General features: G+C 47.5%; 1 protein-coding gene across 1 annotated transcript; it reads left to right on the top strand.

Moving 5' to 3' along the window:
* The first annotated feature begins 39 nt into the window (after window positions 1–39).
* Window positions 40–27,760, top strand: Vps33a (VPS33A core subunit of CORVET and HOPS complexes). The gene is given in 14 exon segments (XM_028885844.2): window positions 40–185; window positions 1,547–1,612; window positions 2,199–2,326; window positions 4,059–4,245; window positions 6,678–6,794; window positions 8,045–8,219; window positions 12,790–12,986; window positions 14,940–15,066; window positions 19,147–19,214; window positions 21,168–21,305; window positions 23,133–23,199; window positions 23,202–23,269; window positions 25,940–26,108; window positions 26,656–27,760. Coding segments are annotated over 14 exon segments (1,791 nt in total). The 5' UTR covers window positions 40–83; the 3' UTR covers window positions 26,838–27,760.
* The last annotated feature ends 205 nt before the right edge of the window (window positions 27,761–27,965 follow it).

Below are 27,965 nucleotides of genomic sequence, written 5' to 3'. Positions count from 1 at the left end.
AACGTGCGTCAGCGAGGCCGGTCACGTGGGCCGCCCGCCACGTGACCGCGGCCGCGCCTGGGCGACGCCGGCGCCCGGGCAAGATGGCCGCGCACCTGTCGTACGGCCGGGTGAACCTGAACGTGCTGCGCGAGGCGGTGCGTCGCGAGCTGCGCGAGTTTCTGGACAAGTGCGCGGGGAGCAAGGTGAGGGCCGAGGCCCGGCGCCACCCTGCCGGAGCCCGGCGCGGCTGGGGGAGGCCCCTCCCCGGGGGCGGGGTGGGGGGACCACCGGGCCGCTGCTCGGTGACCGCGGAGCGAACTCCCGTCCCCCTGCCCCGAGCTCTCCCGCCTTCCAGTCCTGAAGCACCCACGCCCCCAGCTCGCCCCACACGCGTCGTGAGACGAGGCGGGAGTTGCCTGACACTGTATAGCTTGGGTCTTGAACGCGGGTCACTTGGCCCATTCAAGCCCCCAGCTTTCGAGGGGGCGGCGGGCAAGGTCGGGGACGGTGCCATTTCCTCCCCCTCCCCCCTCAGGGTTAGTTTGAGGCAGAGTCTCGCCCTGTAGACCAGGCTGGCCTCGAACTCACCGAGATCCACCTGCCCCCTGCCTCCGAGTGCTGGGGTTACAGGCGTGTGCACGGCGCCCCGTTTTATGATTGAGTCAGTTCCTGCCAGTACAGACTGTTCCTGGTTTGTGTAACCCAGGTTAGCCCCCAACTCCTCACTCTCTTGCCGCAGCCTACCAAGTTCTGGCATTACAGACGTGGGCATTCATTTGCCTAGCCGTGAGACTTTCTTTTCAGACATATTCTTTCTCTATTCTGAGATTTACGAATCATCCTCCACTCCTCTCTAGGGAACTGTCAGTACATTAAAGAGAAAAATAAAACGGAGGCACTTAAAGAACACGTTTTGGAAAAAAACGGGGTCCCAATTACGATGGTTACTTGCTGCTCTTGAATCAAGAAAGCAGATTAAATCACAGAGTCCCGTATTAGATAAAAAAAAAAATGCCGAAATTAGATAGATGTGATAGATTGTATGCACAGCAGGATTATGGCTGTGGTATTATAGATTTACTAAGTGTCACACCTGGAGGAAGCAGGGATTACTGACCCCAGTATCACATCTGCCCCTCATGAAAATTTTATTTAAACTCTTAGGCTATGAATATGATCAGATCCTGTAAAGAATCTTAACTCCAAATTTTAGGAAAAGATTCCTTGGAGCTGGAGAGGTGGCTCAGCGGTGAAGAGGCAATGTTCCTCTTCCAGAGGAACCAATTCAGTTCCCTGCATCTAAGTGGGCAACTGAGAATCACCGTAACTCCAGATCCAGGGATCTGACCCTTCTGGCCTCTGAAGGGAACTGTAGTCCCACGCACATACTCAAGGATAACACACACAGCTGCACGTAATTAAAATAAAATAAAAGGGGAGTGGGACGCAGGGAAAAATAAACTTTAAAAATATATTCCTACTGTGTATAACTGCCATTTTCTGTTGCTATTGTTGGAATTCCTGAGAATATCCGAAATAAGGGAGCATGTTTCCTCTCTTACAGGCAATTGTGTGGGATGAATACTTAACAGGACCATTTGGACTGATTGCACAGTATTCACTACTAAAGGTAATGTGCCATGTGGGATTTATTCAAGAATTAATAATTAATTGAACATAATATTGGTAATGGGATTTTTTTTAAAGAATTATTTATTTATTTATTTATTTATTTATTATCTATACAGAAGAGGGTGCCAGATCTCATTACAGATGGTTGTGAGCCACCATGTGGTTGCTGGGAATTGAACTCAGGACCTCTGGAAGAGCAGTCGGTGCTCTTAACCTCTGAGCCATCTCTCCAGCCCGGTAATGGGATTTTTGCATATTTTCCTGAATAATCACTTACAAAGCTATTTGATCTGTACAAATGCTGATATTAATACATGGTTAACATTCTTCGTAGAGGGTGCTGCTCAGTGGGGGTGTACTTGCCTAGTATGTGGGAAGCCCTGGAATTGATGTCTGGCATCAGAGAAGAAACAGAAACAAAAAACATTTGATGGCTTATTATGTCAGGAGTTTGACTGCCATGCAGAAACAATGGCTTTCTTTATCTTGTGGCTTGGTCCTTTATGTGATTTAATTATTTATAAATAATTATGAGTTATTATTAAATCTGAAGATGACAGAAGGTTTCTACTATGCTTCCCTAGGAACATGAAGTGGAAAAAATGTTCACACTTAAAGGAAATCGTCTGCCGGCAGCTGATGTCAAGAATATCATTTTTTTGGTCAGACCCAGGCTAGAATTGATGGATATAATTGCTGAGAATGTGCTCAGGTATCTTAGAACTTTGGGGTTTTTTTTAGACTGACTTATGTATTTACTTTGGAGGGTGGGTGTGTGCCATGGTGCCCATGTGGAGGTCGGAAGACACCTGGTGGGATGGTGCTCTTCTTCCGTGGAGGTCATCAGGTTTGGCGGTCGGTGCTTTCCCCTGCTGGGCTTTTCCTGCCCAGGAGTTGTTTTTATAGTGGTTTCAAATGTTCTGAGTACCTTTGCCCTGTAGCATCCTCTTGCCAGACTGTTGGAAGGCCATCTTTTGGAAGAGAAGGGCCAGACACGGAAGAATATTAGGGTTGAGGCGGGAGGCTTGTGAGAGTGCTCTGAATAGCTTGAGGAGAAATAACTTGCCTATCTCAGGATAGCTAAAAGTTCAAACCTGTATCAGCAGAGAGAAGCCTGCCTTAAAAAAACACAGCAACCAAAACCTCTAATGGTCTTTTTTTTTTTTTTCTCAGAATGCCAGCTGTGTTTTGTGCTTGAATTTCATAAGCAAAAATAAGTAAGAACTGATTAAAGTTTAATGTTGAATCTGATCTATAGAGGAAGCTCTCGGCACAGGCTGCACTCAGTGGTACAGTTGATCGATGCAGCTCCTAAAAGCCGGGGCTGCATATGGGCTAAGTCCACAAACAAGGAGAATAGAAAGTGGGTGTCAGGAGTTAGTTCTCATTTTAATAGAAAACTGTTGTGTGAAACTGGGTTGCTTAAAGCATCGTGTGCTTTCAACAAAACACAAATGTCCTGTTGTGAGAGCTGGGTTTTTTACTTCTCTCTGTCTCTGGTTTTTTTTTTAAGTGATTTTTTTTTTTTTAATTTATTTATTATGTATACAGTGTTCTGCCTGCATGTATGCTTGCAGGCCAGAAGAGGGCACCAGATCTCATTACAGATGGTTGTGAGCCACCATGTGGTTGCTGGGAATTGAATCCTGCACCTCTGGAAGAGCAGCCAGTGCTCTTAACCTCTGAGCCATCTCTCCAGCCCCAAGTGATTTATTTTTATTTTATGTGCATTAGTGTTCTGCCTGCATGTATGTCTCTTGGGTCCCTAGAACTGGAGTTACAGACAGGTGTGAGCTGCCATGTGGGTGCTAGGAATTGAACCCAGGTCCTCCGGAAGAGCAGCCAGTGCTCTTAACCACTGAGCCATCTCTCCAGCCCCCACTCTATGTCTTTTTCTATCTCTGTCTCTGTGTGTTTGTGTGTGTGTGTGTGTGTGTGTGTGTGTGTGTGTGTGTGTGTGTTTGTGTTGTGTAGGCCAGAAGGGGGTGTTGGATCCCCTGGAGCTGGAGTTACAGGCACTTGTGAGTCATATGATAAGGGTGCTATAATCAATGTTTGATTAACAATTTGGGTACAAGAGTCTGGTGTTTTTTGTTTTTTGTTTTGTTTTTTTAAAGATTTACTTATTTTTATTTTATGTGTATGAGTATTTGGCTGCACATATATATGTGCACTGTGTACATGCCTGGTGCCTGTGGAGGCCAGAAGAGGGCATTGGATACCTTGGAACTGGAATTGTAGATAGTTGTGTGTTGCCATGTGGGTGCTGGGAACCAAACTGGTGTCCTCTGGACAAGCAGCTAGTGCTCCAGCTCCGTGAGAGTCTGTCTTTATGTGTTTCCTTAAGCAGTTTTTGTTTAGCACCTGCCAGGCAGTGGGGATGAAATAAGAAGACCCCTGCCCCTAAGTAGTGCATAAGCTAATGATGGCTACTTCCTTTGCAGTGAAGACAGACGGGGCCCTGCCAGGGATTTCCATATTTTGTTTGTGCCCCGCCGGAGCTTGCTGTGTGAACAGCGGCTGAAGGACCTGGGTGTCTTGGGATCCTTTATCTATCGAGAGGAATACAGTTTAGACCTCATTCCGTTTGACGGGGACCTCTTATCCATGGAATCAGAGGATGCATTCAAAGTAAGGCTGACATTTCCTTGATATCAAACTTTCATTTTTTTAAAGGCAGGGTTTCGGTGTGTGGCCCTGGCTAGCCTAGAACTCACTGTATAGACCAGGCTGCCCTGAAATTCACAGAGATTTCACCTGCCTCTGCCTCTGAGTGCTGGGATTAAAGTTGAGCACCACCATGGCTGGCCTTCAGACTTGCAATTTTGGGGGGCTTATTGCTGGAAATGTCTTGCTACGCTTCATTTGCACCTGTGGTGAGGCCCGCCTCACATGTTTACTCATGTCCAGTATGTTCTCTGTGGGAAATTGCTTGCTCATTTTTCCTGCCTGTTTCTCCTCCTCTTCTTCCTTTTTCTGTGTGTGTGCATGTGTGTGTGTGTGTGTGTGTGTGTGTGTGTGTGTGTGTGTGTTGCAGAAGAGGACATCCTGCAGCATCACTCTCTGTCTTAGTCCCATGAGACAGGGTCTCTCCCTGAACTGAAGGTCAGACTGGTGGCCAGCAGGTCTGGACATCCTCCCATCTGCGCCCACAGCTCTGGGCTTACACAAGTGCCTGTTCCATCATTTTGACACATGTGTGGGGACTTGAACCCAGCTACTTAGGCTTAAACAGCAAGAGCTCTTAACTACTGAGCCGTCTGTCTCTCCAGACAGCTCCTCCCCACCCCACCCCGTTTTTCAAAAGGGTGGCCTTGCACCGTATCTGTGATTTTCTCACCTGTCATCCCTCCTCCTCAGCCTCCTGAGTGCTCAGATTATGGACCTGCTGGCTCCCATTGTCCTTTTGGTTTGTTTTTGATATTTTGTTTAATGTTCATTCATGGACACAATGTATTTGACCCAAATCTATTTTGCTATTTTAGAAGATCTCATGTAGCCCAGGCTGACCTTGAACTCCTGATCCTCCTGCTTCTACTTCCCAAGTGCTGGAAGTGCAGATGTGTAAAGCTATACCTGGCTAAATAGTCCAGCACCATTTGGTGTTTCATAGCTCCCGGAGAGACGTCTAGATCTTTGCGTGCTTCTGGCTTTATTGTGTAGTGTATAAAATCTGAAATGGTGCTCACCCTACTGAACGTTCATTGTCAACACAGTGTTAGCACCTTCATTTTAGTAACTAAAAACTGCTATATCTGAAGTCAGACAGCCTAGTAAAAAACTACGGGACTTCTGTTGTGTGGGTGAGTAAGTTTGGCGCCCAAAGTATGAGCTTTTAAATATTAATGTGTAGTAACATTCATCCTAAAATGTCCTTGTAGCTTGAAATGCCACATGGGATTCCTTGTGCAAGGAGTGGCCTGTTAATGCATAGGATTCCCTCCCTGTTCTGGTAGGCAAGGGCCTCGGCTGGTCCAGTGCTGTTTCCAGTGAGTAGCCAATACACTCATCATTCAGGGTTAAATCTGTTGTTACTGGAGTGTAGCCCAGAAGTGGAACAATGTGCTTGAGGCCCTGGGTTTCATTCCTAGAACTACCAAAAACAAGAAGAGAAATGTGGAATGCCAGGTTTAGTGGCGCACGCCTTTAATCCCAGCACTCAGAGGCAGAAGCAGGTGGATCTCTTTATGAATTTGAGGCTAGCCTGGTCTACAAAGTGAGTTCCAGTACAGCCAGAGCAACAGAAAGAAACTTTTGTCTTCAAAACCTAAACAGTGACGACAAACCAATGAAAACCCTGTCTCTAGTTTGGATATCTTTTTTTTAAGATAGAATTATAAAAGGAGAGTGTTGTAGTGATACAGCCTTTTAAGATGAAATGAAACGTGGGTTGTCATATTCTCTCACTTTTTGAAATGAAACGTGGGTTGTCATATTCTCTCACTTCGAAGTGTTCCAGAGCGTGTATCTCATAGCATTCTTGTCCTGGACTGTTGTGCTGGGGGAAGGTTAAAAACAGCAACCCCGGAAGAGTCACGGATGGCACTCAGTGTGAAGCACAGAGTCCTGTGATGTCTTTGCTGAGACAGCCCCGTTCCTGCTCAGAACCCCACCCTTCCCTCTCAGCCCCTGGCTCTTGCTGTTCTCTTGCTTCTAGCTTTGAGTAGCACTGGGGGCCTTGGGACAAAAAGTACCTTTTTTTTTTTTTTAAGATAGGGTCTCACTGTATGTCCTTGGGTGGCTTGGAATGTTCTATAGACCAGGATGGCCTTGAACTCAGGGATCTACTTGCCTCTCCTGAGTCCTGGGATTAAAGATGTGTGCCACCAAGCTGGACTACAAAAGAAAACCATTTTGACTGTTTTCGTTTCATGTTTTTCGTATTTATCTTTGCTTATCTCCAACGGGGTCTCGTGTAGCTCAGGGTGGCCCGGGACTCCTGTCCCCTGCCCATCCTTCTGTACCGCTACTCCCAGCCACCATTTTGACTTGTAAGTGGATGGTGATTGTAAAACATTCCCAAGTACGTGATGCCCCGCAAGTAACTGGCCTTTGTCTCACAGGAGTGCTACCTGGAGGGCGACCAGACGAGCCTGTACCACGCAGCCAAGGGGCTGATGACCCTGCAGGCGCTGTATGGGACCATCCCCCACATCTTTGGGAAAGGAGAATGTGCTCGGGTGAGACCCCCGTTTCCTGGTTGATTCCAGAAGAGTGGCCGAAGAGGGAGCTCCAGAGACGCAGACAGTCCTCCTCACTCTTGCGTTCCGTGTTAGGGACTTTGTCTCTTCCTTGTGGTTCATATGTCACTCTCTAGTCAGTACTCACCCACTGGACATGTTAGAGGTGACCAAGGTGACAAGCGTCTCTTTCACAGTCCGTTTAGAGTCGGGCTTTTCACCCTTTTGCACTTGTTGGTGGTTTTGCTGTTTAAACGCATCCTAAGCACAGTGCGAGGTGTGTAGCGTGACACACAGCGAATGTCGTGCATCGGCTAAGTTCCATGTGGGCCAGAGTCACAGCTCTTGGCCTTCCGTCCTATGTGAATGACTCAGTAACATATCATCAGGTGACCAAACACTGATGTGTGACATAAGGTTTGGTATTGATCTGTTGATAAAAGTTGTGATGAGCCTGGAACGGTGGCCCAGTGGTTAAGAGTATTTCCTGCGCTTCCCGAGGACCAGGTTCAATTCTCAGCACTCACATCAAACAACAGTAACCTGTACTTCCAGATTCGGGGATCCGATGCCCTCTTCTGACCAACGTGGGCACTGTACTCCTGTACACTGTACTCACAAAGCCATGCCCAGACACACACATGCGCATAAATAAAAACGACTAAATCTTCTTTAGATTTACTTTACTTTATATGGGGAGAGATTTATGTGCATCTGTGAGTTTATGTGTACCACGTGGATGCAGGTAACCCATGAAGGTCAGAGGTTGTCTAGATGGATTCTCTGCAACTGGAGTTACACATGGTTGTGAGCAATGAGAGATCGGGGCTGGAACTGAACCCAGGTCCTCTGCAAGACCAGTAAGTGCTCTTAACCACTGAGCCATTTCTCCAGCCTTATTTATAATAATAACTAAATCTAAAAAGAAAGAAATTGAAAGCTGGGACCAGAGGCTCACAGGAACCTGTGTTTCTCTCGGGAACAGCAGCCGCTTACCTCACCGTCTCCAGAGACTGTAGAATGGAGCTGCCTCGTGTAGCAGAGGTCGCTGTGTCTGATTGGTGTCTGGGGTCCAGGGGTTGGGGTGGTGGTTAACCACGGGTGCTTTGATCGCTGTTTCCTTCAGTGCCAGTCCGGCCCACCCGCTTCTCTCCTTTTCACCTTTTGACTGTGGTTTTGTTTTTAGCAGCGCCCTAACTCTGCTAGTTCCCAGGAGGCTCCACTTGATCCATCCCATGTTTTGTTTCCAGCAAGTGGCCAACATGATGGTCAGGATGAAGAGGGAGTTCACGGGAAGCCAAAACTCTGTGTTCCCCGTGTTCGATAACCTCCTGCTGCTCGATCGGAACGTGGATCTGTTAACGCCGCTCGCCACCCAGCTCACGTACGAAGGACTCATCGATGAGATTTACGGGATTCAGAACAGTAAGTGGAGGGATGTCAGCTTTCACGGGTTGCTAGTAGGATAGAGGCCCCTGTCGTGCGGAGGCTGCTGCTTTACAGTTCGTGCTCAAGCATTGTTTGAATGTATAGATCCTATTTTTCTTCTTCTTTCTCTTCCCCTCCCACGATTGTGTTTTGAAACAGTGTTAGCCCAAGCTATTACAGAGTTTACCATGTAGTCCAGGCTAGCCTTTGCCTCCCTGGTGTTGTGGTTACACTAAGGTGTGAGTTCTCATACATAACTAAAAATCCATTTTCTAATGATTGTTTAAAAGTAGAGACTAAAACAAATTATTATTTTTATTTTTTTGAAGCAAGTTGGCGGCATATAAAGCTATTCATCTTCAGCTGGGCAGTGGTGGCACACATCTTTAGTTCTAGCACTCGGGAGGCAGAGGCAGGCAGATCTCTGAGTTCAAGGCTAACCTGGTCTACAGAGTGAGATCCAGGACAGCCAGAGCTTCACAGAGAGACCCTGTCTCAAAAAACAAAAACAAAACAAAACAACAATAACAAAAAATGCTATTAGTTCTTGGCCTGCAAAAATCCCAAGAATGTCACTTGAGGAATCAACATTCCAGAAAACATGAGGAAGGTTTGTGTGAAACTTCATGTTGCTGTGTATTTTCCAGACTGTTCTAAATAGTTGAGAACATTGTACAACATTGTGGCACCACAGAAGTAACAAATTCGGACCATGAGAAGCTGTCCAGCCAGTTTATTCCTGTTATCAACTGCTCATGTCTGTGAAGTGTCAATGATGCACAGTGCACAAATGACCGAATGAGAACACAGGACAGGGACATGAGCTGAGAGGGGAGGGAGGCTCCCACGGGGCCCGGTGTGTACTCTTCCTCTTTTATCGTTTGTTTATTTTGAGACCAAGTCTCACTATGTGGACCAGCCTGGCCTGGAACTCGTAGGATCCACCTGCCTCTGCCTTCCCAGAACTGAGATTAAAGATGTGTGTCATAACACCCACCTTATTTATTATTATCTTTAAAAACATTCTTTGGGGCTGGAGAGATGGCTCAGTGGTTAAGAGCACTGGCTGCTCTTCCAGAGGACCTGAGTTCAATTCCCATCACCACACGGCAGCTCACAGCTGTCTGTAACTCCAGTTCCAGGGCTTCTGACACCCTCACACAAACATCCATGCAGGCAAAACACCAATGAACATAAAATAAAAATAAATTAAAGAAAAAAAAAGAATATTTTTAAAAATATTCTTAATCTCTTCTTTGAAAGTTTCATACATGTATATATTTTGATCATATTTACCTTATTTAAAAATTTTCCACATTTATTTATTTATTGTGTGTATGTGCGCGTGCGCGTGCGCGCGCGCACACACACACGTACGTGTGCATGCGTACCTACTGTGCATGTGTGGAGGTCAGAGGACAACTTCCAGGAGTTGGTTCTCTCCTTCCACCATGTGAGTGGTGGGGATTGAACTCAGGTCATCAGTCTTGGTGACAAGCACCTTTACTCACTGAGCCCTCTCACTGGCCCCCTGATTGGAGAGAAAGTCTCGCTCTGTAGCCCAGACGCCTTGAGTTCTGGTCTTCCTGGTTAAGCTCCCGAGTGCTGGGAGTTCAGGCTAGAGACAGCCACCACCACACTCAGTCCAAAGGTTATTTAGAAAGTGTCCTTTGCAGCCAGGCGGTGGTGGCGCACGCCTTTAATCCCAGCACTCGGGAGGCAGAGCCAGGTGGATCTCTGTGAGTTCGAGGCCAGCCTGGTCTACAGAGCAAGTTCTAGGACAGGCACTGAAACTACACAGAGAAACCCTGTCTTGAAACAACCCCCCCCTAAAAAAAAAAAAAAAAAAGGGTGTCCTTTGCATAGAAGTCGGAGCACAGCTGGAAACAAAAGTGCTGGCTTGTCTTGTGAGCCTGAGGTGAGACATCTGAGCGCGCTGCACAGGCTGACCAGATGTTCCTTGCCCAGGCTGTGCCTGTTTCATGTGAGCCGAGGTTAGCCACACGTGGCACCACAGCCCCGTGGGGGTGGTGGCGCATAGGAGAGCTTCTGGGTTTGGGAGGAAGAGTCAAGTTTAGACGGCGGTCCAGAAGAGGAGCAAACAGTGTGGGATGCCGGGTGTGGGGACAGCCAGCTTACCTTGAGTTGACGGACGCAGATGGCGAAACCCTCAGCAGCCGCTCCGGAGGTCGGGGTCACTGGGTGAAAATCTTGGAAGACCAACTGGAGTTTGGGTGTAAGGAGTGATTAGGTCAGAGGTCACAACATGTTTTGTTTCTTTGGTCTTGGTCAACGTAGTTGATTCTGTTAGCATTTCAACTGTGAGGAATTATTAATAGTCTTGATTCATGCCCTGTCTTTAAAAACATCTATGTTCTGGCAGTCCCTAGAGCACATTCCCACATGGAAGCCAGTGTCCAGGAGAGATGGCCCCTTTAGACAAGGTCTGTTCTGCCCCTTACCATGGATGGACGGACAGACAGACAGACACACACACCCAGGCTGCTGTCTGCCTCCGCCTGGCCTGTTGACCTTCTGGAGCTGTAGATAGTTAAGGTAGTGAAGTCCAGAGACTAGAGGAGGACTGTGGAGATGTTGGTTCCTTTGGGGTTGGAAGTGTAGAACCGGCTGCCGCAGCCTTAACCTGAGCACTAAATGCCTGTGAGCTGTTGACTTTGTGTTCTCTACTTTTTATCAAGAGATCTCTCTTGCTGCCGAGGGGATGGGACGTGGGCAGCTGAGGACAGAGATGAAGAGGCATTTCCATAAAGACTAAGAGATGCCAGGTCCTCAATTAGACCGTCCAATGTCTTGTTTGTTTGTTTGTTTTTTTTTTAAACGTGTTCTCTAAAATGGTATCGCATCCTCATTCTTAATTGGCAGAAGCATTCATTCTGAGATGCTGGACCATAGGTGGGAATCAGAACAAGGGGTGGGCCTCTGCAGAGCACACGTAGGTGACAGCAAAAGGAGATCCTGAAGTTTAGGAGGAGGAAGGATCTGGGCACGGGTGGCCTCTGAGTGGGCATTAGCATGGCTGTGTAAAAGGTGAGGCCGGTAGGGACTGTCCAAGAAAAGAAAGAGTATGTCTGAACTCAGTCTCTTCATTGTGTGTTTCGCATAACTAAAATGCTGATTAAGGAGGAACTGGGAAAACAGAGCAGAGAAAGCACAGCCCTCCTGTGGCCCAAACCACACCAATAGCATCCAGTTCTTCTTGGGAGTCATTCTTTGCAGAATTGGGTGTAAAGAGGGAATCAGATTATACAAATTGTCTTAGATCCCATAGGTGAGGTACAGAGGACAACTATATCATTGGTTCTCTCCCTCTGCCACTGAGTACAGGGACTGAACTCAGATTGTCCACTGAGCCATCTTGCTGGCCTTAAACTTCACTTTTCATCTGGTATAATGATGAATGTTATCTCAGCACATGTGGAATGCAATATTAAAATTCACAGTGTTTGCAGGTTTTCAGAGTTATTCACCTAATGTAGGACATTTGTGTCATTTTCCATAACCATCAAAGCACCTGTGCATAGAACTGTTAATCGTAGGTCAGAACCTTCTGTTCCCAGATTCCATGATGTAGAATTTTTAAGGTCACAAAGCGTTAGTACCGTGTAGCTGGTAAGATGACTTGGCTAGTATAGGTACTTGATGCCAAGCCTGATGCCCTGAGTGACCCCGGGACCACACGGGGGAAGGAGGGCGCTGCCTCCCACAGGCTGGACACAATATCTAAAAATAGAACATGTTAACATTGTGAGAAGCTTGGTGCATGTTTCCTTTACTTTCATAGTGCAGTCGTGTGTGTGTGTGTGTGTGTGTGTGTGTGTGTGTGTGTGTGTGTGTGTAAAACTGGAACAGAAGTTTCATTTTAAAAGCCCCCACTGTAGGCTGGGGAATGAATGGCTCAGTAGCTATGAGCACTGGCTTCTCTTACAGGACCCAGGTTTGATTCCCAGCACTCACGTGGTGACTCACAACTGTCTGTAACTCCAGGGATCCAATGTTCCAGTGCCCCCTTCTGGTCTCCTTGGGTACCACACACACATGGCATACAAACATAGATGTCATATATGTCAAAACATCCATACACATCAAAATAATGAACTTTTTTTTAAATCTCCACCACCTTTTGCTACTTCTTATAAATACTCTGGAATGTTCTCTCTTGTTTGCTGCTGCTGTTTTGTGGGTATATGGTGCAGGCTGGCCTCAAACTCACAGCAGTCTTCCTGCCTCCACCTTCTGAGTGCTAGGATTCACCTGGGGCACGTCCACGCTGGTGAGATTTCTTTCACCAACGGGCACTGTTGCAGTGGTTTCTGTACCGGTCCAGAATGACAGTTAGTGCTGTGGTAGGGGTACTGAAGAGCCACTGTACTGGGCATGGGCCATGGAGAGCGGAGAGGTTTCTCCTCCAACTCAGTATTGAAGTCCTGCTCGGTTTGTGGCTGACAAATAACCCCCTGCCATTCTGCAGTGCTTTGCTGGCGGCATCCCGGGAGCAGGCATTTGACTCTCCGGTCTTCCAGTAACTGCGTGCTCCCTCCACCCTCAGGCTATGTGAAGTTACCGCCAGAGAAGTTTGCGCCCAAGAAGCAGGGCGGCGGTGGCGGGAAGGACCTTCCCACGGAGGCCAAGAAGCTCCAGCTGAATTCTGCAGAGGAGCTTTATGCCGAGATCCGAGACAAGAACTTTAATGCAGTGGGCTCTGTGCTCAGCAAGAAGGCAAAGATCATCTCAGCAGCCTTTGAGGTGAAGTGAGCCTGGGCTGACACCACCCCAACCCCTAACCCTCTGACCCTACCCCCCTGACCCTACCCCCCCCTCCCCAGTGCTGAGGGACAGCAGGAGATTTGCCCCTCAGACTTCTGTTTGCCTGAGATATTTAGGTGTGTAAGACAGGTACACACAAAATTTAACAAAGCATAAGGAAATTTATTTGAAAATAATTCCTTGGGGTTGGGGGTTTAGCTCAGTGGTAGAGCACTTGCCCTAGCAAGCGCAAGGCCCTGGGTTCGGTCCTCAGCTCTGAAAAAAAAAAAAGAAGGAAAAGCATTCCTTGGTGTGCTCATAATTTGATCCACTATTAAAGGCAAAAGCAAATTTGCATGCGAGCGAGGTGCCTGTGCGTGCTGACCTTTCTGTAAAGCATTGAATCTTGGCTGAATGTTTGATACTCGGGACATAGGGTTTTAAAGAGTAGATTGATACTTTGATTTTATAACTGTGAATTCTGAGACTGCCCTTCCTATATAATATACAGTAAAGAATGGCAGGGGTGTGTTTAGGGCCATTTCAGAAATAATTGGAACTGGGCATGGTCGCACACCACTTTAATCTCAGCACTTGATAGGCAAAGGCAGATGGAGCTCTGGCCAGCCAAGGCTGCAAGTGAAACCCTGTATCAAAAAAAAAAAGAAAAGAAAAACATAGGTGGAAGAAAAAAATGAAACCATTGGAAATTAACTGTGTGTGTATGTGTGCGTGTGTGCAGATGGAAGCTAGAGATCAGCCCACGCTCAGGTAATGTTTCTCAGGAGGAGTTCACTTTGGTTTTTATTGTTGTTGTTTTTTGGGTTTGTTTGTTTGTTTGTTTGTTTGTTTGTTGTGAGATAGGATTTCTTGGTGTAGCCCTAGCTGTCTCGGAACTCGCTCTGCATCACCAGCCTAGGCTTTCAACCTTTCTCTCAGGCCTGTAACAGCAGCGCCATGCTAAGGGGGTGAGAGCATGGGTGTTGATGTTTTCATACACGAGTTCGGGTGACCTTCTGTTCTGCCCTTCCCTCCTCCCTTGAGGATGCCCGCTCTGGTAGACAGAGTGCAGCTGTGGAGGTCCGGCCAGCATGGCGGTGGCGGGGGAGGCCACCATGTGATGAACAGTAATGAGATCAAAATCCCCTGCCACCCAGAGCTTCATTAGCACCTTCCTGCCTCCGCTTGTCTTGAACCAGTTTGTTCTTGTTGAGCTGGTTTGGAAATTGGGGAGTCAGCAGACTTACAGAATGACAGTTTACACTCTGGAGACAGAAACTGGGAATGTTTTTGAAAAGTGCTTTTTGTCTTTGTTGTTGTGTTTCTGGTTTCCAGTATTATCTTTCTTAGGGATTCTGTCTGCAGAGTAACTCCATATTCCATGCAGACAGTTTTGGATGACATTATTTAAGCATTCTTGTCAGTAATCAAGGTTCACTTTGTTCACAGGCTGCATTCATTATTGAGATTCAGTGTCAGATGGGATTTGTTTCCATTACACAGAAAATTTTTTGCTGTTTTTGATTTTTGAAATGGTCTCATGACTGAGGATGACCTTGAACTTCTGATCCTTCTGTCTTCCCAAGTGCTGGGGTTCTAAGCCAGCTCCAGCATGCCTGACTTAGACATTTTCTGGTGTTTGTGGTTTCTTCTGCACAGAACTTAATTTTTTTATCGTATGTGTGTGTGTGTGTGTGTGTGTGTGTGTGTGTGTGGTGGCGCGCGCGTGTGCACATGGGGCTGAGAGGACAACCTGAGGGAGTTCTCTCCTTCCACGCTGTGGGTCCTGGGATGGAGCTGCACCATGTCACCATACTTACCTTTTCTATGACTTTGGAGCTGGGTTTAAATAGATTTGTATTTTCCCTCTCTTGATGATATTGATGAAACATGCTCTGGGATGTTCTCCTGCCTCACGGAGCTGCCGCCCAGTTCTGTTCTGTTCTGTTGCAGGAGAGGCACAATGCCAAGACGGTGGGGGAGATTAAGCAGTTCGTTTCCCAGCTGCCCCACATGCAGGCCGCCAGGGGATCTCTCGCCAACCACACCTCAATTGCAGAGTTAATCAAAGATGTCACCAGTAAGTATCCTTTGCTGTGGTTCTTCCCTCCTGGGACTGGCGTGTGTGTACATTGTATCGTCCAACACCCTGGTCATCAGCACCTTGGTCCTTCCTGGGGAAGGTCAGCTGTGTTTTATGTATTTATTTTATTATTTTAGTGCTAGGGATCAGAACAGGGCTTGTTAATGTGAAGCAAGAGCTTAACCACTGAGCCACCCACAGTAAGTTCCATTTTAGCATAAGCACATATCACAGGAGAAGTGAGTGTATGACTTTTTTAGGTAGGGTCTACGTAGCCCAGGTTGGCCTTAAACTTGATATACAGCAGGTCCGGCATGAACTCCTGATGCTCTTGCCTGCACCTCTCTGGGATGGGATGACAAGTTTGGGCCACTTTGCCCAACTTAGTGTATGACTGTTAACAGTTAGGAACGTTTGTTGGAGCCGAAGCTACAGCTCAGCTGTTAAGAGCTTTGCTGCTCTTGTGGGGACCCCAGTTTGGGTCCCAGCCGTGGCAGGTAGCTCACAGCTGCCTATGACTCCACCACAGGGGACCCCACTGACCTCTGAGGGCACCAGCACTCATGTACAGACACACTCGGGTACACATACATCTCTAAAAAATGTCCCATTTGTGATCAACTCAGCTGATTTGTTAAATAGGAGATAAAATACCTGGAATATGGATAAGAAAAAAGCATTCATCCAGAAGATTGCCCCAGTAATGACATGAAGCAGTTAATGTTTTTCCCATGATGTTTTCCTGTGTGAAGGATTATTTCATTAGAACAATATGATGTTCTGGGTTTTGCTGGGACTCCACCTTTGGTCCCCTTAAGAACTGTGCAGCAAAATTCAAGTCCAAGTGGATCAAAGTCCTAAACATAAATCCCGTTACCCTGAACGTGATAGAAGAGAAAGGAGGAAGTAGCCTTGAGCACATAGGCACAGGAGACCACAGAACACCAGTAGCACAGACACTGAGATCGACAGTTAATACACGGGACCTCCTGACACTGAGAAGCTTCTGTAAGGCAAAGGACATTGGCAATAAGACAAAACAGCAGCCCACAGAATGGGAAAAGATCTTCACCAACCCCACATCTGACAGAGAGCTGATCTTCAAAGTATATAAAGAACTCAAGAAACTAGACATCAAAATACCAAATTTAACCCAGTTAAAAAATAGGGTACAGATCTAAACAGAGAATTCTCAATAGAAGTATCTCAAATGGCTGAAATACATTTGAAGAATTTTTCATTAGTCATCAGGGAAATGCAAATCAAAATGACCCTGAGATATCATCTTAATACCTGTCAGAATGGCTATGATCAAAAACACTAATGACAGACTATGTTGGAGAGGATGTGGAGCAAAGGGAACACTCCTCCACTGTTGGTGGGAGTGCAAACTTGTACAGCCACTTTGGAAATCAGTGTGGCGGTTTCTCAGAAAATTGGGAATCAATCTACCTCAAGACCCAGCCATACCATTCTTGGGCATATACCCAAGGAATGCTCAATCTTACCACAAGGACACATGCTCAACGATGTTCAAAGCAGCACTATTTGTAATAGCCAGAACCTGGAAATAATCTAGATGCCCCTTAACTAAAGAATGGATAGAAAAAATGTGGCACATATACACAATGGAGTACTACTCAGCTATAAAAAACAATGGCATCATGAAATTTACAGGCAAATGGATGGAACTAGAAAAGTGAGGTAACCCAGACCCAGAAGGACAAACATGGCATGTACTCACTCATAAGTGGATATTAGGAGTAAAGTACAGGATAACCAGCCTACAGTCCACAGCCCCAGGAAGGCTAGGTAACAAGAAGGGCCACCTGGATTTCGCTGGGAAGGGGAAATAGAAGAGATCTGCTGGGTAAACTGGGGGCGGGGATGAGAGGGGATGTGGGGTGGGACTTGAGGGAGCAGGTTGGGTGGGTTGGAGGCAGGACGGAGGAGGAGAATAATGAAAGTGGTGTCTTGATGAGGGGTGGCATTCGGGGTTAGGGAGAAGCCTGGTGCCAGGGAAACTCCCAGGAATCCACAGGGATGACCCCAGCTTAGTGGAGAGGATGCCTGAACTGGCCATCTCCTGTAATCAGATTTGGGACTACCCTGATTGTCATCAGAGAACCTTCACCCAGTAACTAATGGAAATAGATGTAGAGACCCACAGCCAAGCACTGGGCTGAGCTCCAGGAGTCCTGTTGAAGAGAGGGAGGAAGGGCTGTAGGAGCCAGAGGGGTCAAGGTCATCACAGCGGAACCCACAGAGACAGCGAGCCTGGGCTCATAGGAGCTCAGAGTCTGGACCGACAGCTAAGGAGTCTGCATGGGACTGACCTAGGCCCTCTAACATATGTGGGACAGTTGTGTAGCCTGGTCTATTTGTGGCACTCCTAGCAGTGGGATCAGGGCCAGTCCCCAACACTTGGCTGGCTTTGGGAGCCTATTCCCCATACTGGGTTATCTTGCCCAGCCTTAATACAAAGTAGTCCTACCTCAACTTGATCTGCCATGCTTTGTTGACACCATGGGAGGCCTGCCCCTTTCTGAACAGAAACAGGAGGAGTGGATGGGGCGGGGTGCAGAGGGGAGGTGGGGAGAAGGAACAGGGGGAAAGGCGGGAGGGGAAAATGGTCAGGATGTAAAATCAATGAAATTTAGTTAAAAAAAAAAAAAAAAAAAAAACTGCAGAACACCTGTAATCCTAGCACTTGGAAGGCTGAGGCAGGAAGACCATAAATGCAAGGACAGCTTGAGCTACATTGTGAGACTCTGAGACAAGAAAGAAAAGGGAGCCGGGCGGTGGTGGTGCACACCTTTAATCCCAGCACCTTTAATCGGGAGGCAGAGCCAGGCGGATCTCTGTGAGTTCGAGGTCAGCCTGGTCTACAGAGCGAGATCCAGGACAGGCTCCAAAACTATAGAGAAACCCTGTCTTGGGGGAAAAAAAAAAAAAAAAGGAAAGAAAGGAAGGGGCCTGGGAATGTCGCTCAGTTAGTAGTGTGCTCTCCTGCTGGTACAGGCCTGGTGCTGGTGGCATGTGCTGTTGTACCAGCATTGGGGACATTGAAGGCAGGAGGATCTGAAGCTTAAGATCATTTTCAGTTTATAATGAGTTCAGGACCAGCCTGGGCTACATTAAACTGTACCTCAAAAACAAACTAAGCCAGTGATGCACACCTTTAATCCCAGCACTCAGGAGGCAGAGACAGGCAGCTCTCTGAGTTCCAGGCCAGCCTGGTCTACAGAATGAGTTCCAGGACAGCTAAGACTACACAGAAAAACCTTGTCTCAAAAAACAAAATAAGGGCCTGGAGAGATGGCTCAGAGGTTAAGAGCACCAACTGCTCTTCCAGAGGTCCTGAGTTCAATTCCCAGCACCCACATGGTGGCTCACAACCATTTGTAATGAGATCTGGCACCCTCTCCTGTATACATAATAAATAAATAAATCTTAAAAAAAAAAAAGAAAAAGAAAAACTTCCTACAGAATTGTCAGGAAGAGCCTCATGAGATGTGTTAAAACCTAATGCAAGTCCGTTTGACTGAGATGTAGACGCTGAGGCGTTTGTTCAGTACTCAATGGCATTTGTTCAGTACCAAACGTTAAGAAATACGCTTTAGGGGGTTGGGGACTTAACTCAGTGGTAGAGCACTTGCCTAGCAAGCACAAGGCCCTGGGTTCAGTCCTCAGCTCTGGAAAAAAAAAAAAAAAAAAAAAGAAGAAATATGCTTTAAATCTTAGTTCAGGTTTGGAAAATTAGTCCTGTGTCTGCTGGTGGTAAAAGTAGGACATAGTTGACAGGAAGCTGTGCTCCGGGGAGGAGAGTCTCAACGGAGACCGAGACTCCCTCCTGCCAAGTCCTGACCTGTGCATCTGAGGCAAAGGGTCTCGAAGGAGTCGTGTGCAGGCGTGATGTGCAGTGCTCTGGGGTCTCCTGGTGGCTCGCTCTGGAGTCCTTACCTTTTTGGTTTCGTGTGCCTCGTTTGCTACTCCTGCGTATGCATGGAAGCACAGTGCTCAAATCAACTGACACTGTTGAATTTCCAAGTCAAAAATTTGCTGATTGTGTTTTAGCTTCTGAAGACTTCTTTGATAAGTTAACCGTGGAGCAAGAGTTCATGTCCGGGATAGACACTGATAAGGTACGTGTGTAGCTAAGAGTTTTCCTGCCTGGCCCACAGTCAGGACAAATCTCCGTCACCCGCCAGTCCCACAGCCGCTCAGACCCAACCAAGTAAACACAGAGACTTATATTGCTTACAAACTGTATGGCCGTGGCAGGCTTCTTGCTAACTATTCTTATAGCTTAAATTAATCCATTTCCATAAATCTATACCTTGCCACGTGGCTCATGGCTTACCGGTGTCTTCACATGCCGCTTGTCATGGCGGCGGCTGGCAGTGACTCCTTCTGCCTTCCTGTTCCTTCTTTTCTCCTCTCTGTTAGTCCCACCTATACTTCCTGCCTAGCCACTGGTCAATCAGTGTTTTATTTATTGACCAATCAGAGTAATTTGACATACAGACCATCCCACAGCATACGTGGGTCCATCACCTAAGATGAGAGCCAGATAAGCGGCCCATTGTGGTGTTGTCTGTGTTGTTGGAGACAGAAACTCACCAAGTAGCCCTGGCTGGCCTGGAATTTGATATGTAGACCAGGCTAGCCTCCAACTCAGAGCTCCTCTTGCTTCTGCCTCCAGAGTGCTCAGACTAAAGGTGAGCACCACTCTACCTGTCCTCCAACCACTGTTTTGGTTCCGTTCGTGATCTCTATCTCTGTGTGTGTGTGTGTGTGTGTGTAACAAAAAAAAGGATATTTGCCTTTTTGGGGTGGGGTTATTGAGAGGACAGTACCAGTACCTGTCTAGCATGCCTAGAAATCTTGGGTTCAGACCCAGTATTCCTAAAGCAAATAACAACAACAATAACAATGCAGGCACACACACCAGCTGGGAGTGGTGGCCCACACCTCTAATCCTAGCTCATGAGAGATGGAAGCATTTAAGGCCAGCTTTGGCTACATAAGCAAGTTCGAGACCAACCTGGGTACCCTATCTCAGAGCAACAACAAATTCAGGTGACTTTCTTTTTGATTGGTTATGTGATTTCTTTAAATATTCATCACTATTAAAAATAATTAATTGTTCAATTTGCAAAGGTTGCTTTTTTTTTTTTTAAGATTTATTTATTTATTATGTATACAGAGGAGGGCAGCAGATCTCATTACAGATGTTTGTGAGCCACCATGTGGTTGCTGGGAATTGAACTCAGGACCTCTGGAAGAGTAGTCGGTGCTCTTAACCTCTGAGCCATCTCTCCAGCCCAAGGTTGCTGTTTTTAAAAAGAAGTCCTATCACTTCATGCTAGGTAAATTGTTGGTATCTTTTTTTTTTTTTTTTTTTTTTGGTTTTTCGAGACAGGGTTTCTCTGTGTAGTTTTGGTGCCTGTCCTGGATCTCGCTCTGTAGACCAGGCTGGCCTTGAACTCACAGAGATCTGCCTGGCTCTGCCTCCCGAGTGCTGGGATTAAAGGCGTGCACCACCACCGCCTGGCTGGTAATCTTTTTTTTTTTAAGACAAAGTCATAAACCCCAGCCATTGGGCAGCCTCTAAGCCGGCTGTCCCTGCAGTAGAGGTGTCTGAGCAGGGATTTGGTGCCCAGTGATGTCCTCACCACCTTTGCTGGTGTGTTGTGTGGTGGCCGTGAGGTCGGAGCATAGGGACGAGGGCCGGTACCTTCAGCGCGTGTTAGGAAGAAGGAATCAGCCGTCCTCCCCATGTTACCTTTCCATGCCTGGAGCAGAGGTTCTCACCTCCCTAAGGCCGCCTGCCACCCTTTAATACGGTTCCTCATGTGCTGACCCCAGCCATGACACTATCTCATCGCTACTTCATAACTAGTTTTGCTGCTATTACGAATCGTGATGTAAATATCTGACATGCAGACAGTCTTAGGTGACCCCTGTGAAAGGGTCATTTGACTCCCCAAGGGGTCTTGACCCACAGATTGAGAAGCACTGCCTTAGGGACTATAGTAGAGATCAGATTGCTTTGAGTCCTTGGACTAGTCAGTGTGCTTACATTTCATTTCCAGGTCAACAGTTACATCGAGGACTGCATTGCCCAAAAGCACGCGCTCATCAAGGTGCTGAGGCTGGTTTGCCTGCAGTCTGTGTGCAACAGCGGACTCAAGCAGAAGGTCCTGGACCACTACAAACGGGAGATTCTCCAGGTAGTACCCGGAGGGTTTGCTTGGCTGACAAGGAAAGCGTCCTCCAGTAATCCACTCGCTGCTGCTGTTTGGTGGGTTGTGAACACGGTCTGGTTTGCTTTTTAGAACCCGTTGTGTGTTCTTGTGTGTGCCCATGCCGTGGCATGCCCATGGAGGGCGGTCAGCTTCAGAGTCTGTTCTCCCCCCACCGCCGTGTGTCCCAGCAGGCCGTGCGGCAGGCGCCTCACCCTCTGGGCCTTCTCACCAGCCCGTCTTTAGCTTGTATCACTGCTGTGTTTTTCATCTAAATTTTAAAATTATGTTTGTTTACTTAGTTCCTTAGCACGTTTGTGTGTGTGTGTGCACATGTGCCTGTGCATGCACATCTACCGTGGCATGCCTGTGGAGGACAGAGGACAGCGTTCATTCGGTAGTCAGCTCTTTCCTTCCACCACGTGGATCCAAGGATGGAACTCAGGTCCTCATCAGGCTTACAGCAGGCTTCTTTACCCAGTAAAGCACCTGGCTGGCCTCTGTAGAAACTTTTATTACATTCTTCAACTGACTTGCATGTGTGTATGTGTATGGGCTCATGTACAGGACAAATTTCTGATTGTTCCTCTACAGGAGGCTTAGCTTGTTAGACTTTATGGTAAGGGGAAACCCACTGCTATTAAATTTTTTTTTCCTCTAACCCAGCAGCATGCCACACACATGCATTTGGGAGGCAGAAGCAGACAGAACTCTGTGAGTTCCAGGCCGGCCAGGGATATGCAGTGAGATCTTGTCTGAAGAAAACAATTCTCCTATTTGAATGTCTCAGGCAGTATGTATTGCTATTGTCAGTCAGTGCTCAGTATATTGGTAGTTTTTGTGGATTTTGTTTTCCTCTTTCTTCAGTTACACAGATGACAGAAATTCTCACGAGATTCTGTAAGGCAGGAGTACACGGAGAAAACCGACTATTCGCCAGCCCTGCCCCATTCCCTTGTTATCCCCAGATGTAGGCAGGCCAGAAGTTTGGTTTGCCTCCTTCCTGCTCCCATTTATTCTTCGCGCACAGGATGTGTCTGTGCACAGAGTTTGAGTCAGTGTGTGCTTCAGGTTGGCAAGGCTAGATGCAGCTCTCCAGGTAGCTGACCCGTGGAGATTGTAAAGCACATCAGCAGTCCACAGGGTTAGCGATGACTTGTCTCTTAAAAACCAGAAATAAAACTGTGTGCAGTATTGTACTATTAACCATTTTTGTTCTTAAGTGTGTCCAGAGCACTTACCAGTGTGCAGACGAGCCTTTTGAGAGCTGAGTATATGTAGATTTAACTTCTTTAATTCTCAGGTTGGGTCATAAAGAATGACTTTGAAGTAAAAATCTTTTGTTGTTTTGTTTTTTTCCAGACAGGGTTTCTCTGTGTAGTGAAGTAAAAATCTTAAATCATTCATGAAACAAAAAGCAGGGTTGCCGGGTGGTGGTGGCGGCGGCGGCGGCGGCGGCGGCGCACGCCTTTAGTCCCAGCACTCAGGAGACAGGGCCAGGCGGATCTCTGTGAGTTCGAGGCCAGCCTGGTCTACAGAGTGAGATCCAGGACAGGCACCAAAACTACACAGAGAAACCCTGTCTCGGAAAAAAACAAACAAACAAAAAAAGCAGGGTGAGCACTGGTGGACCAGACTCTGAGATGCTCCGTGAGAGCGCCCCCTGCCCCGTCCACTGCCCCGTCCACACTCAGTCCTGACCTGCTAATGAGCCCGGGGTACAAACCACATTGATTTGTCAGAGTGCTCCTCTTTGGAAATCTGCAGGAGGCCTTTTCCTGACCTAACATCACTGCCCAATGCCTTCTCCTTCAGACCTACGGCTATGAGCACATACTGACCTTGAACAACCTGGAGAAGGCCGGCCTGCTAAAGGCTCAGACAGGGGCAGAAACAATTACCCGACGATTCGGAAAACGTTACGGCTCTGGATGGACGACGTCAATGAACAAGTAAGATGTGTTCCTGTGCTTGATTCTAGTAGTTCACTCTGACAGCGCACACACCGCAATCTGTACATCTCTCCGCTTTCTAAGTGTCTCTTCACATTGACCTATTTAGTGTGTGTGTGTGTGTGTTGTGTGTGTGTGTGTGTGTGTGTGTGTGTGTGTACAACTTGATTTTTTTTTCTTTTTTTTGGTTTTTCGAGATAGGGTTTCTCTGTGTAGCTTTGCACCTTTCCTGAATCTCACTCCATAGACCAGGCTGGCCTCGAACTCACAGAGATCCACCTGCCTCTGCCCCTCCCCCCCCCCAATGCTGGGATTAAAGGCGTGTGCCACCACCGCCCGGCGTGTGTACAACTTGAAGTAGTTGGTTCTTTCCTTCTACCATGTCAGTTCTGGGGCTTGAACTCGGGTTGCCAGGCTTGGCAGCAACTTTACTCTTACTCTTTTAGCTCTTTACTTTTTTTTTGAGATAGGGTTTCTCTGTGTAGCTTTGGAGCCTGTTCTGGAACCTGCTTTGTAGACCAGGCTGGCCTCGAACTCACAGAGATCCGCCTGCCTCTGCCTCCTGAGTGCTGGGATTAAAGGTGTGCGCCACCACCGCTTACTCTTTTCTCATGCTTCTGGAAAAGCAATGCATGGGTGTGCTGTATCCATCCCCGTCTCAGCCCCAGACAGAATGCTGTCAGATTGGCTCGCTGGAGATTAATAAAGATGTGAACGGAGTGGACCAGCGAAGGGTGATGCAGCGTGGAATCCTCATCAACTGTTGTCACTTACGGTTCCAGGCTGCAGACCATCATAGCCTGGGCTTGAGGGAGCCAGGCACATCCCATCCAGTCAGGAGCAGAGAGGGACGAGCCCCCTGTGCTTGCTGGGGCTCACACACTCCCTTCACTTAGTAGTCAAGGAGCCCTTCCCATGGGATCGGTGCTAGGTCCTCGCAGCTCAGTTCATGGGATCAGTCATGCCCAGAGGCCCATTCTGCAGTTAGCATCCATCACAGCGGCTGAGGCCTGAAGGACGGGTGATAGGGGTTGTCAGAGAAACTTGTCCTGGGAACCAGAGAGAACTGCATGGCTGAGGGCCTCTGACCTTCATGTGTGCCACAGCCTAGAGGGCAGGGCAAACACACAAGTCACAGTTGTCCCGTGGCACGAAGAGAAGTCATGGAGTGTTGGCACAGCATGTCTGGGGGCTTTTGGGCACGGGGTCCTGGGGAGGGGTGTGGGGACCCCGGGAAGAGTAGTTCACAGAAACGTCCTTCTGTGTGAGCCAGTCAGCAGTGCAGGAAGACAGCAGCTGCTGCCATGGCTACCGTGTTCCTCACACAGGCCACCCTTGTGACCAGGTTTTGGTCCTTCCAGAGGCCTCTAGGCATCTAGCAGCATTTCCACACATACTGTGTGCTTGTGGTCTGCAGAGAGTCTTGGCGTGACAGTCATCCCTTAGTGTGATGTGCCATGTTCCCATTTTATCACATAGGCAGTGTGCTAGTTCACCACTTCCCTGATGGCCTTCCCTTCAAACCACCGACTGCCTAGCAAGGGCTCCAAAAGCCTGCCCGGTGCCCCATTCTGAGTCTTTTTAATCCTGTTTACTGAGGGGCTGGGTGGGTGGGTGGGTTTTTCCAGACAGGGTTTCTCTGTGTAACTTTGGAGTCTGTCCTGGAACTAGATCTGTAGTTCAAGCTGGCCTTGAATTCATTGAGATCCACCTGCCTCTGCCTCCCAAGTGCCGAGATGAAAGGTGTGTGCCACCACCGCCTGACTTGTTTGTTTTTTTTATTGGTCCTGGAAATTAAACCCAGGCCTCACACATATTATACATGCTAAACATGTTCTCTAGCACTGAGATATACCCCATTTCTTAGTGTGTGTGTGTGTGTGTGTGTGTGTGTGTGTGTGTGTGTGTGTGTGATTGTAGTCCAGACTAGCCTCTGACTCTCTACATACAAGTGAACCTTGAACTCCAATCTCATTCTCCCAAGTGTACACCTGTAATTCCAGCATTCCAGAAGCTGAGGCAGGAGGATCATAAGTTTGAGACTGTCCTGGCCTACATAGTGAGATCCTGTCTCAAACAAAAAAACAAATGAAAAAAGTGAAGCCAGGCTGGAGAGAAGACTCAGTGGTTAAGGGCATTTGCTGCTCTTTCAGAGGTCCCAAGTACGGTTCCCAGCACCAATATCATGTGGTTCACAAGCTCCTGTAACTCCAGCACCTTCTGGACTCCGCAGGTACCTCCACGCTCACATTCACACACTCACAAACAGATACATGCTGTACAGATGAATAAAAATAAGCTTTTTAAAAAAAAAATGGCCAGGTGGTGGTGGTGGTGGTGGTGCACACCTTTAATCCCAGCACTCGGAAGGCAGAGCCAAGCAGATCTCTGTGAGTTTGAGGCCAGCCTGTGCTACAGAGCAAGATCCAGGACAGCCTAGGCTACACAGAGAAACACTATCTCGGAAAAACCAAAAAAGAAAATAAATAAATAAATAAATAAATAAATAATAAAAATGTAAAGCCCTGGGTGCTAAGCATAGAGCCCATCCAAGGTGCATTGGAGCAGGCCACAGGCAAGAGGTCATTTGAGTTTCTGTCTCCCAACCAAATAACTGCAGTTACCAAAAACCGCCAGTGGCTCTCAGTCTCTGTTTTCCTCTGTCTGCAGAACCCCACAGACATATCCTACGTGTACAGTGGGTATGCGCCCCTCAGCGTGAGACTCGCTCAGCTCCTTTCCCGGCCGGGGTGGCGGAGCATCGAGGAGGTTCTCCGAATTCTCCCGGGACCCCACTTTGAAGAACGGCAGCCACTGCCCACCGGGCTACAGAAGAAACGTGAGTTTCATCTCCTGTCCAGTCAGGGTGCTGCTCGTGTGGCTTGTGGTGTGCGATTGCTTTGTAAGAGACATTTGTAAAGCTCCTAGGAATCAGAGTGGAGTCGGTTGCTAACGTACATTGGAAGCCCGGAGCTGTACTGTGTCCTTGGGAATAGCAGCTTTCAGTCTGCATTGAGACCCCCAGGACTGAGTGTGTTAAGATTAAAATAGATATTCCAGCTGGTACCAAGGTGCACTTGACCTTTTTATACTTTTTGGTTTTTAAATATATTTATGATTATCGTGTGTGTGTGTGTGTGTGTGTGTGTGTGTGTGTGTGTGTGTGTGTGTGTGTATGTATGCCTGGAGAGGTTAGAGTTAGAGGCAGTTGTGAGCTGCCTGATGTGGGTGCTGGGAAATTAAACTCTTCTCTGCAAGAACAATGCACATTCTTAACTACTGGGCTGTCACCTCTCCAGCCCTTTTATATACTTTTAAATGAAATAAACTATTTCAAGAGGCAGCAGTAATCGATATTTTTGAATTCTGAAATGTTTACCTTTTAGGCCAACCAGGAGAAAACCGAGTCACACTGATATTTTTCCTCGGGGGTGTCACCTTTGCGGAAATTGCCGCCCTGCGCTTCCTCTCCCAGTTGGAAGATGGAGGCACTGAGTATGTAATTGCAACCACTAAACTGATGAATGGAAGCAGCTGGATAGAGGCTCTCATGGAAAATCCACGATAAGTCTGGAAGACGACCATGCCCAGAACCGTGGTTTTGTGTTGACGACTAAGCCAGCATTGACCGAGTGCTTGCTCTTTCCTACAGAGAAGAGCACATTTGTGTCTCCAGTCCCTACCAATTTGATTCCTAAGGCAAGTTTTGCTTCTGAAAAATCAAGAAGCTTGGAGGACTTGCTGATGTAAGAAGTTCCTGCGCTCTCTGATTTAGCTGCACCTGTGCAGGTTCCCTGCCTGTGAAGGACTCTCTGCTGAAGATCGAGCTGATTACCGGGCAGCTTCTGCGAATTAGCCGTCCTAAAGCACTTCTGAGTGCGTGTGTTATCTCCAAGACAGGCCAGTGTAGATGCCGCTGCAGGGGCTTCAGTTTTCTCCAGTGTCCCTTGTGACCCCAGCATCCAGCTGATCCTCCTATTGTGAGTAGTGGCAGCTTTTCAGTTTCTTCATGACACTCTGTCACCGTGGTAACTGCCATATGCACCTCTCTAGCACTCTGGCTCTACTCAAGTTCACACATCCCCCTTGCTTGAAAATACTCAGCTGCTCAGCCCCTGGTGTGGTGACCGTGGCCACCTAGGTCAGTCTTAGTCCAGCAGTGGCAGGTGCCACCACTGCTGCGGGAGTGAGCCATGGCCAAGAGCAGGCATGTTGGTGGAGCTGGGAGTTCATGTGTGTTTCCACCCACCTCCTCATCTCAGCAGCTGGAGCAGTGAAGGGCACCAGCATGGGACCCCGTTGATGGCTTTTCTGTCATCATTTAAGTCTTCAGGAAAATTAGCCTGTCTCAACATTGTCCAGGTCCCAACCCAGGTGTGGTTTCTATGGTCAATTACTAACCACAGTTTTCTTCTCATTTTCTTCATGTAAGAATTAAGAACAATACACTGCACATTATAAGTGAAAGAAAGCATATTAAAACAAAAAAAAAACCAGGAATGGGGGCTGAAGAGATGGCTTAGAGGTTAAGAGCACTGACTGCTCTTCCAGGGGTCCTGAGTTCAACTCTCAGCAACCACATGGTGGCTCACAACCATCTGTAATGAGATCTGGTGCCCTCTTCAGGCCTGCAGACAGAACATTGTATACATAATAAATAAATCTTCAAACAAACAAACAAAACAGGAATAAAGGG

Source organism: Peromyscus leucopus, chromosome 23, assembly GCF_004664715.2.
Source record: "Peromyscus leucopus breed LL Stock chromosome 23, UCI_PerLeu_2.1, whole genome shotgun sequence".
In the NCBI taxonomy this organism is placed as follows: domain Eukaryota; kingdom Metazoa; phylum Chordata; class Mammalia; order Rodentia; family Cricetidae; genus Peromyscus; species Peromyscus leucopus.
This window is presented reverse-complemented; position numbering and strand designations above follow the sequence as displayed.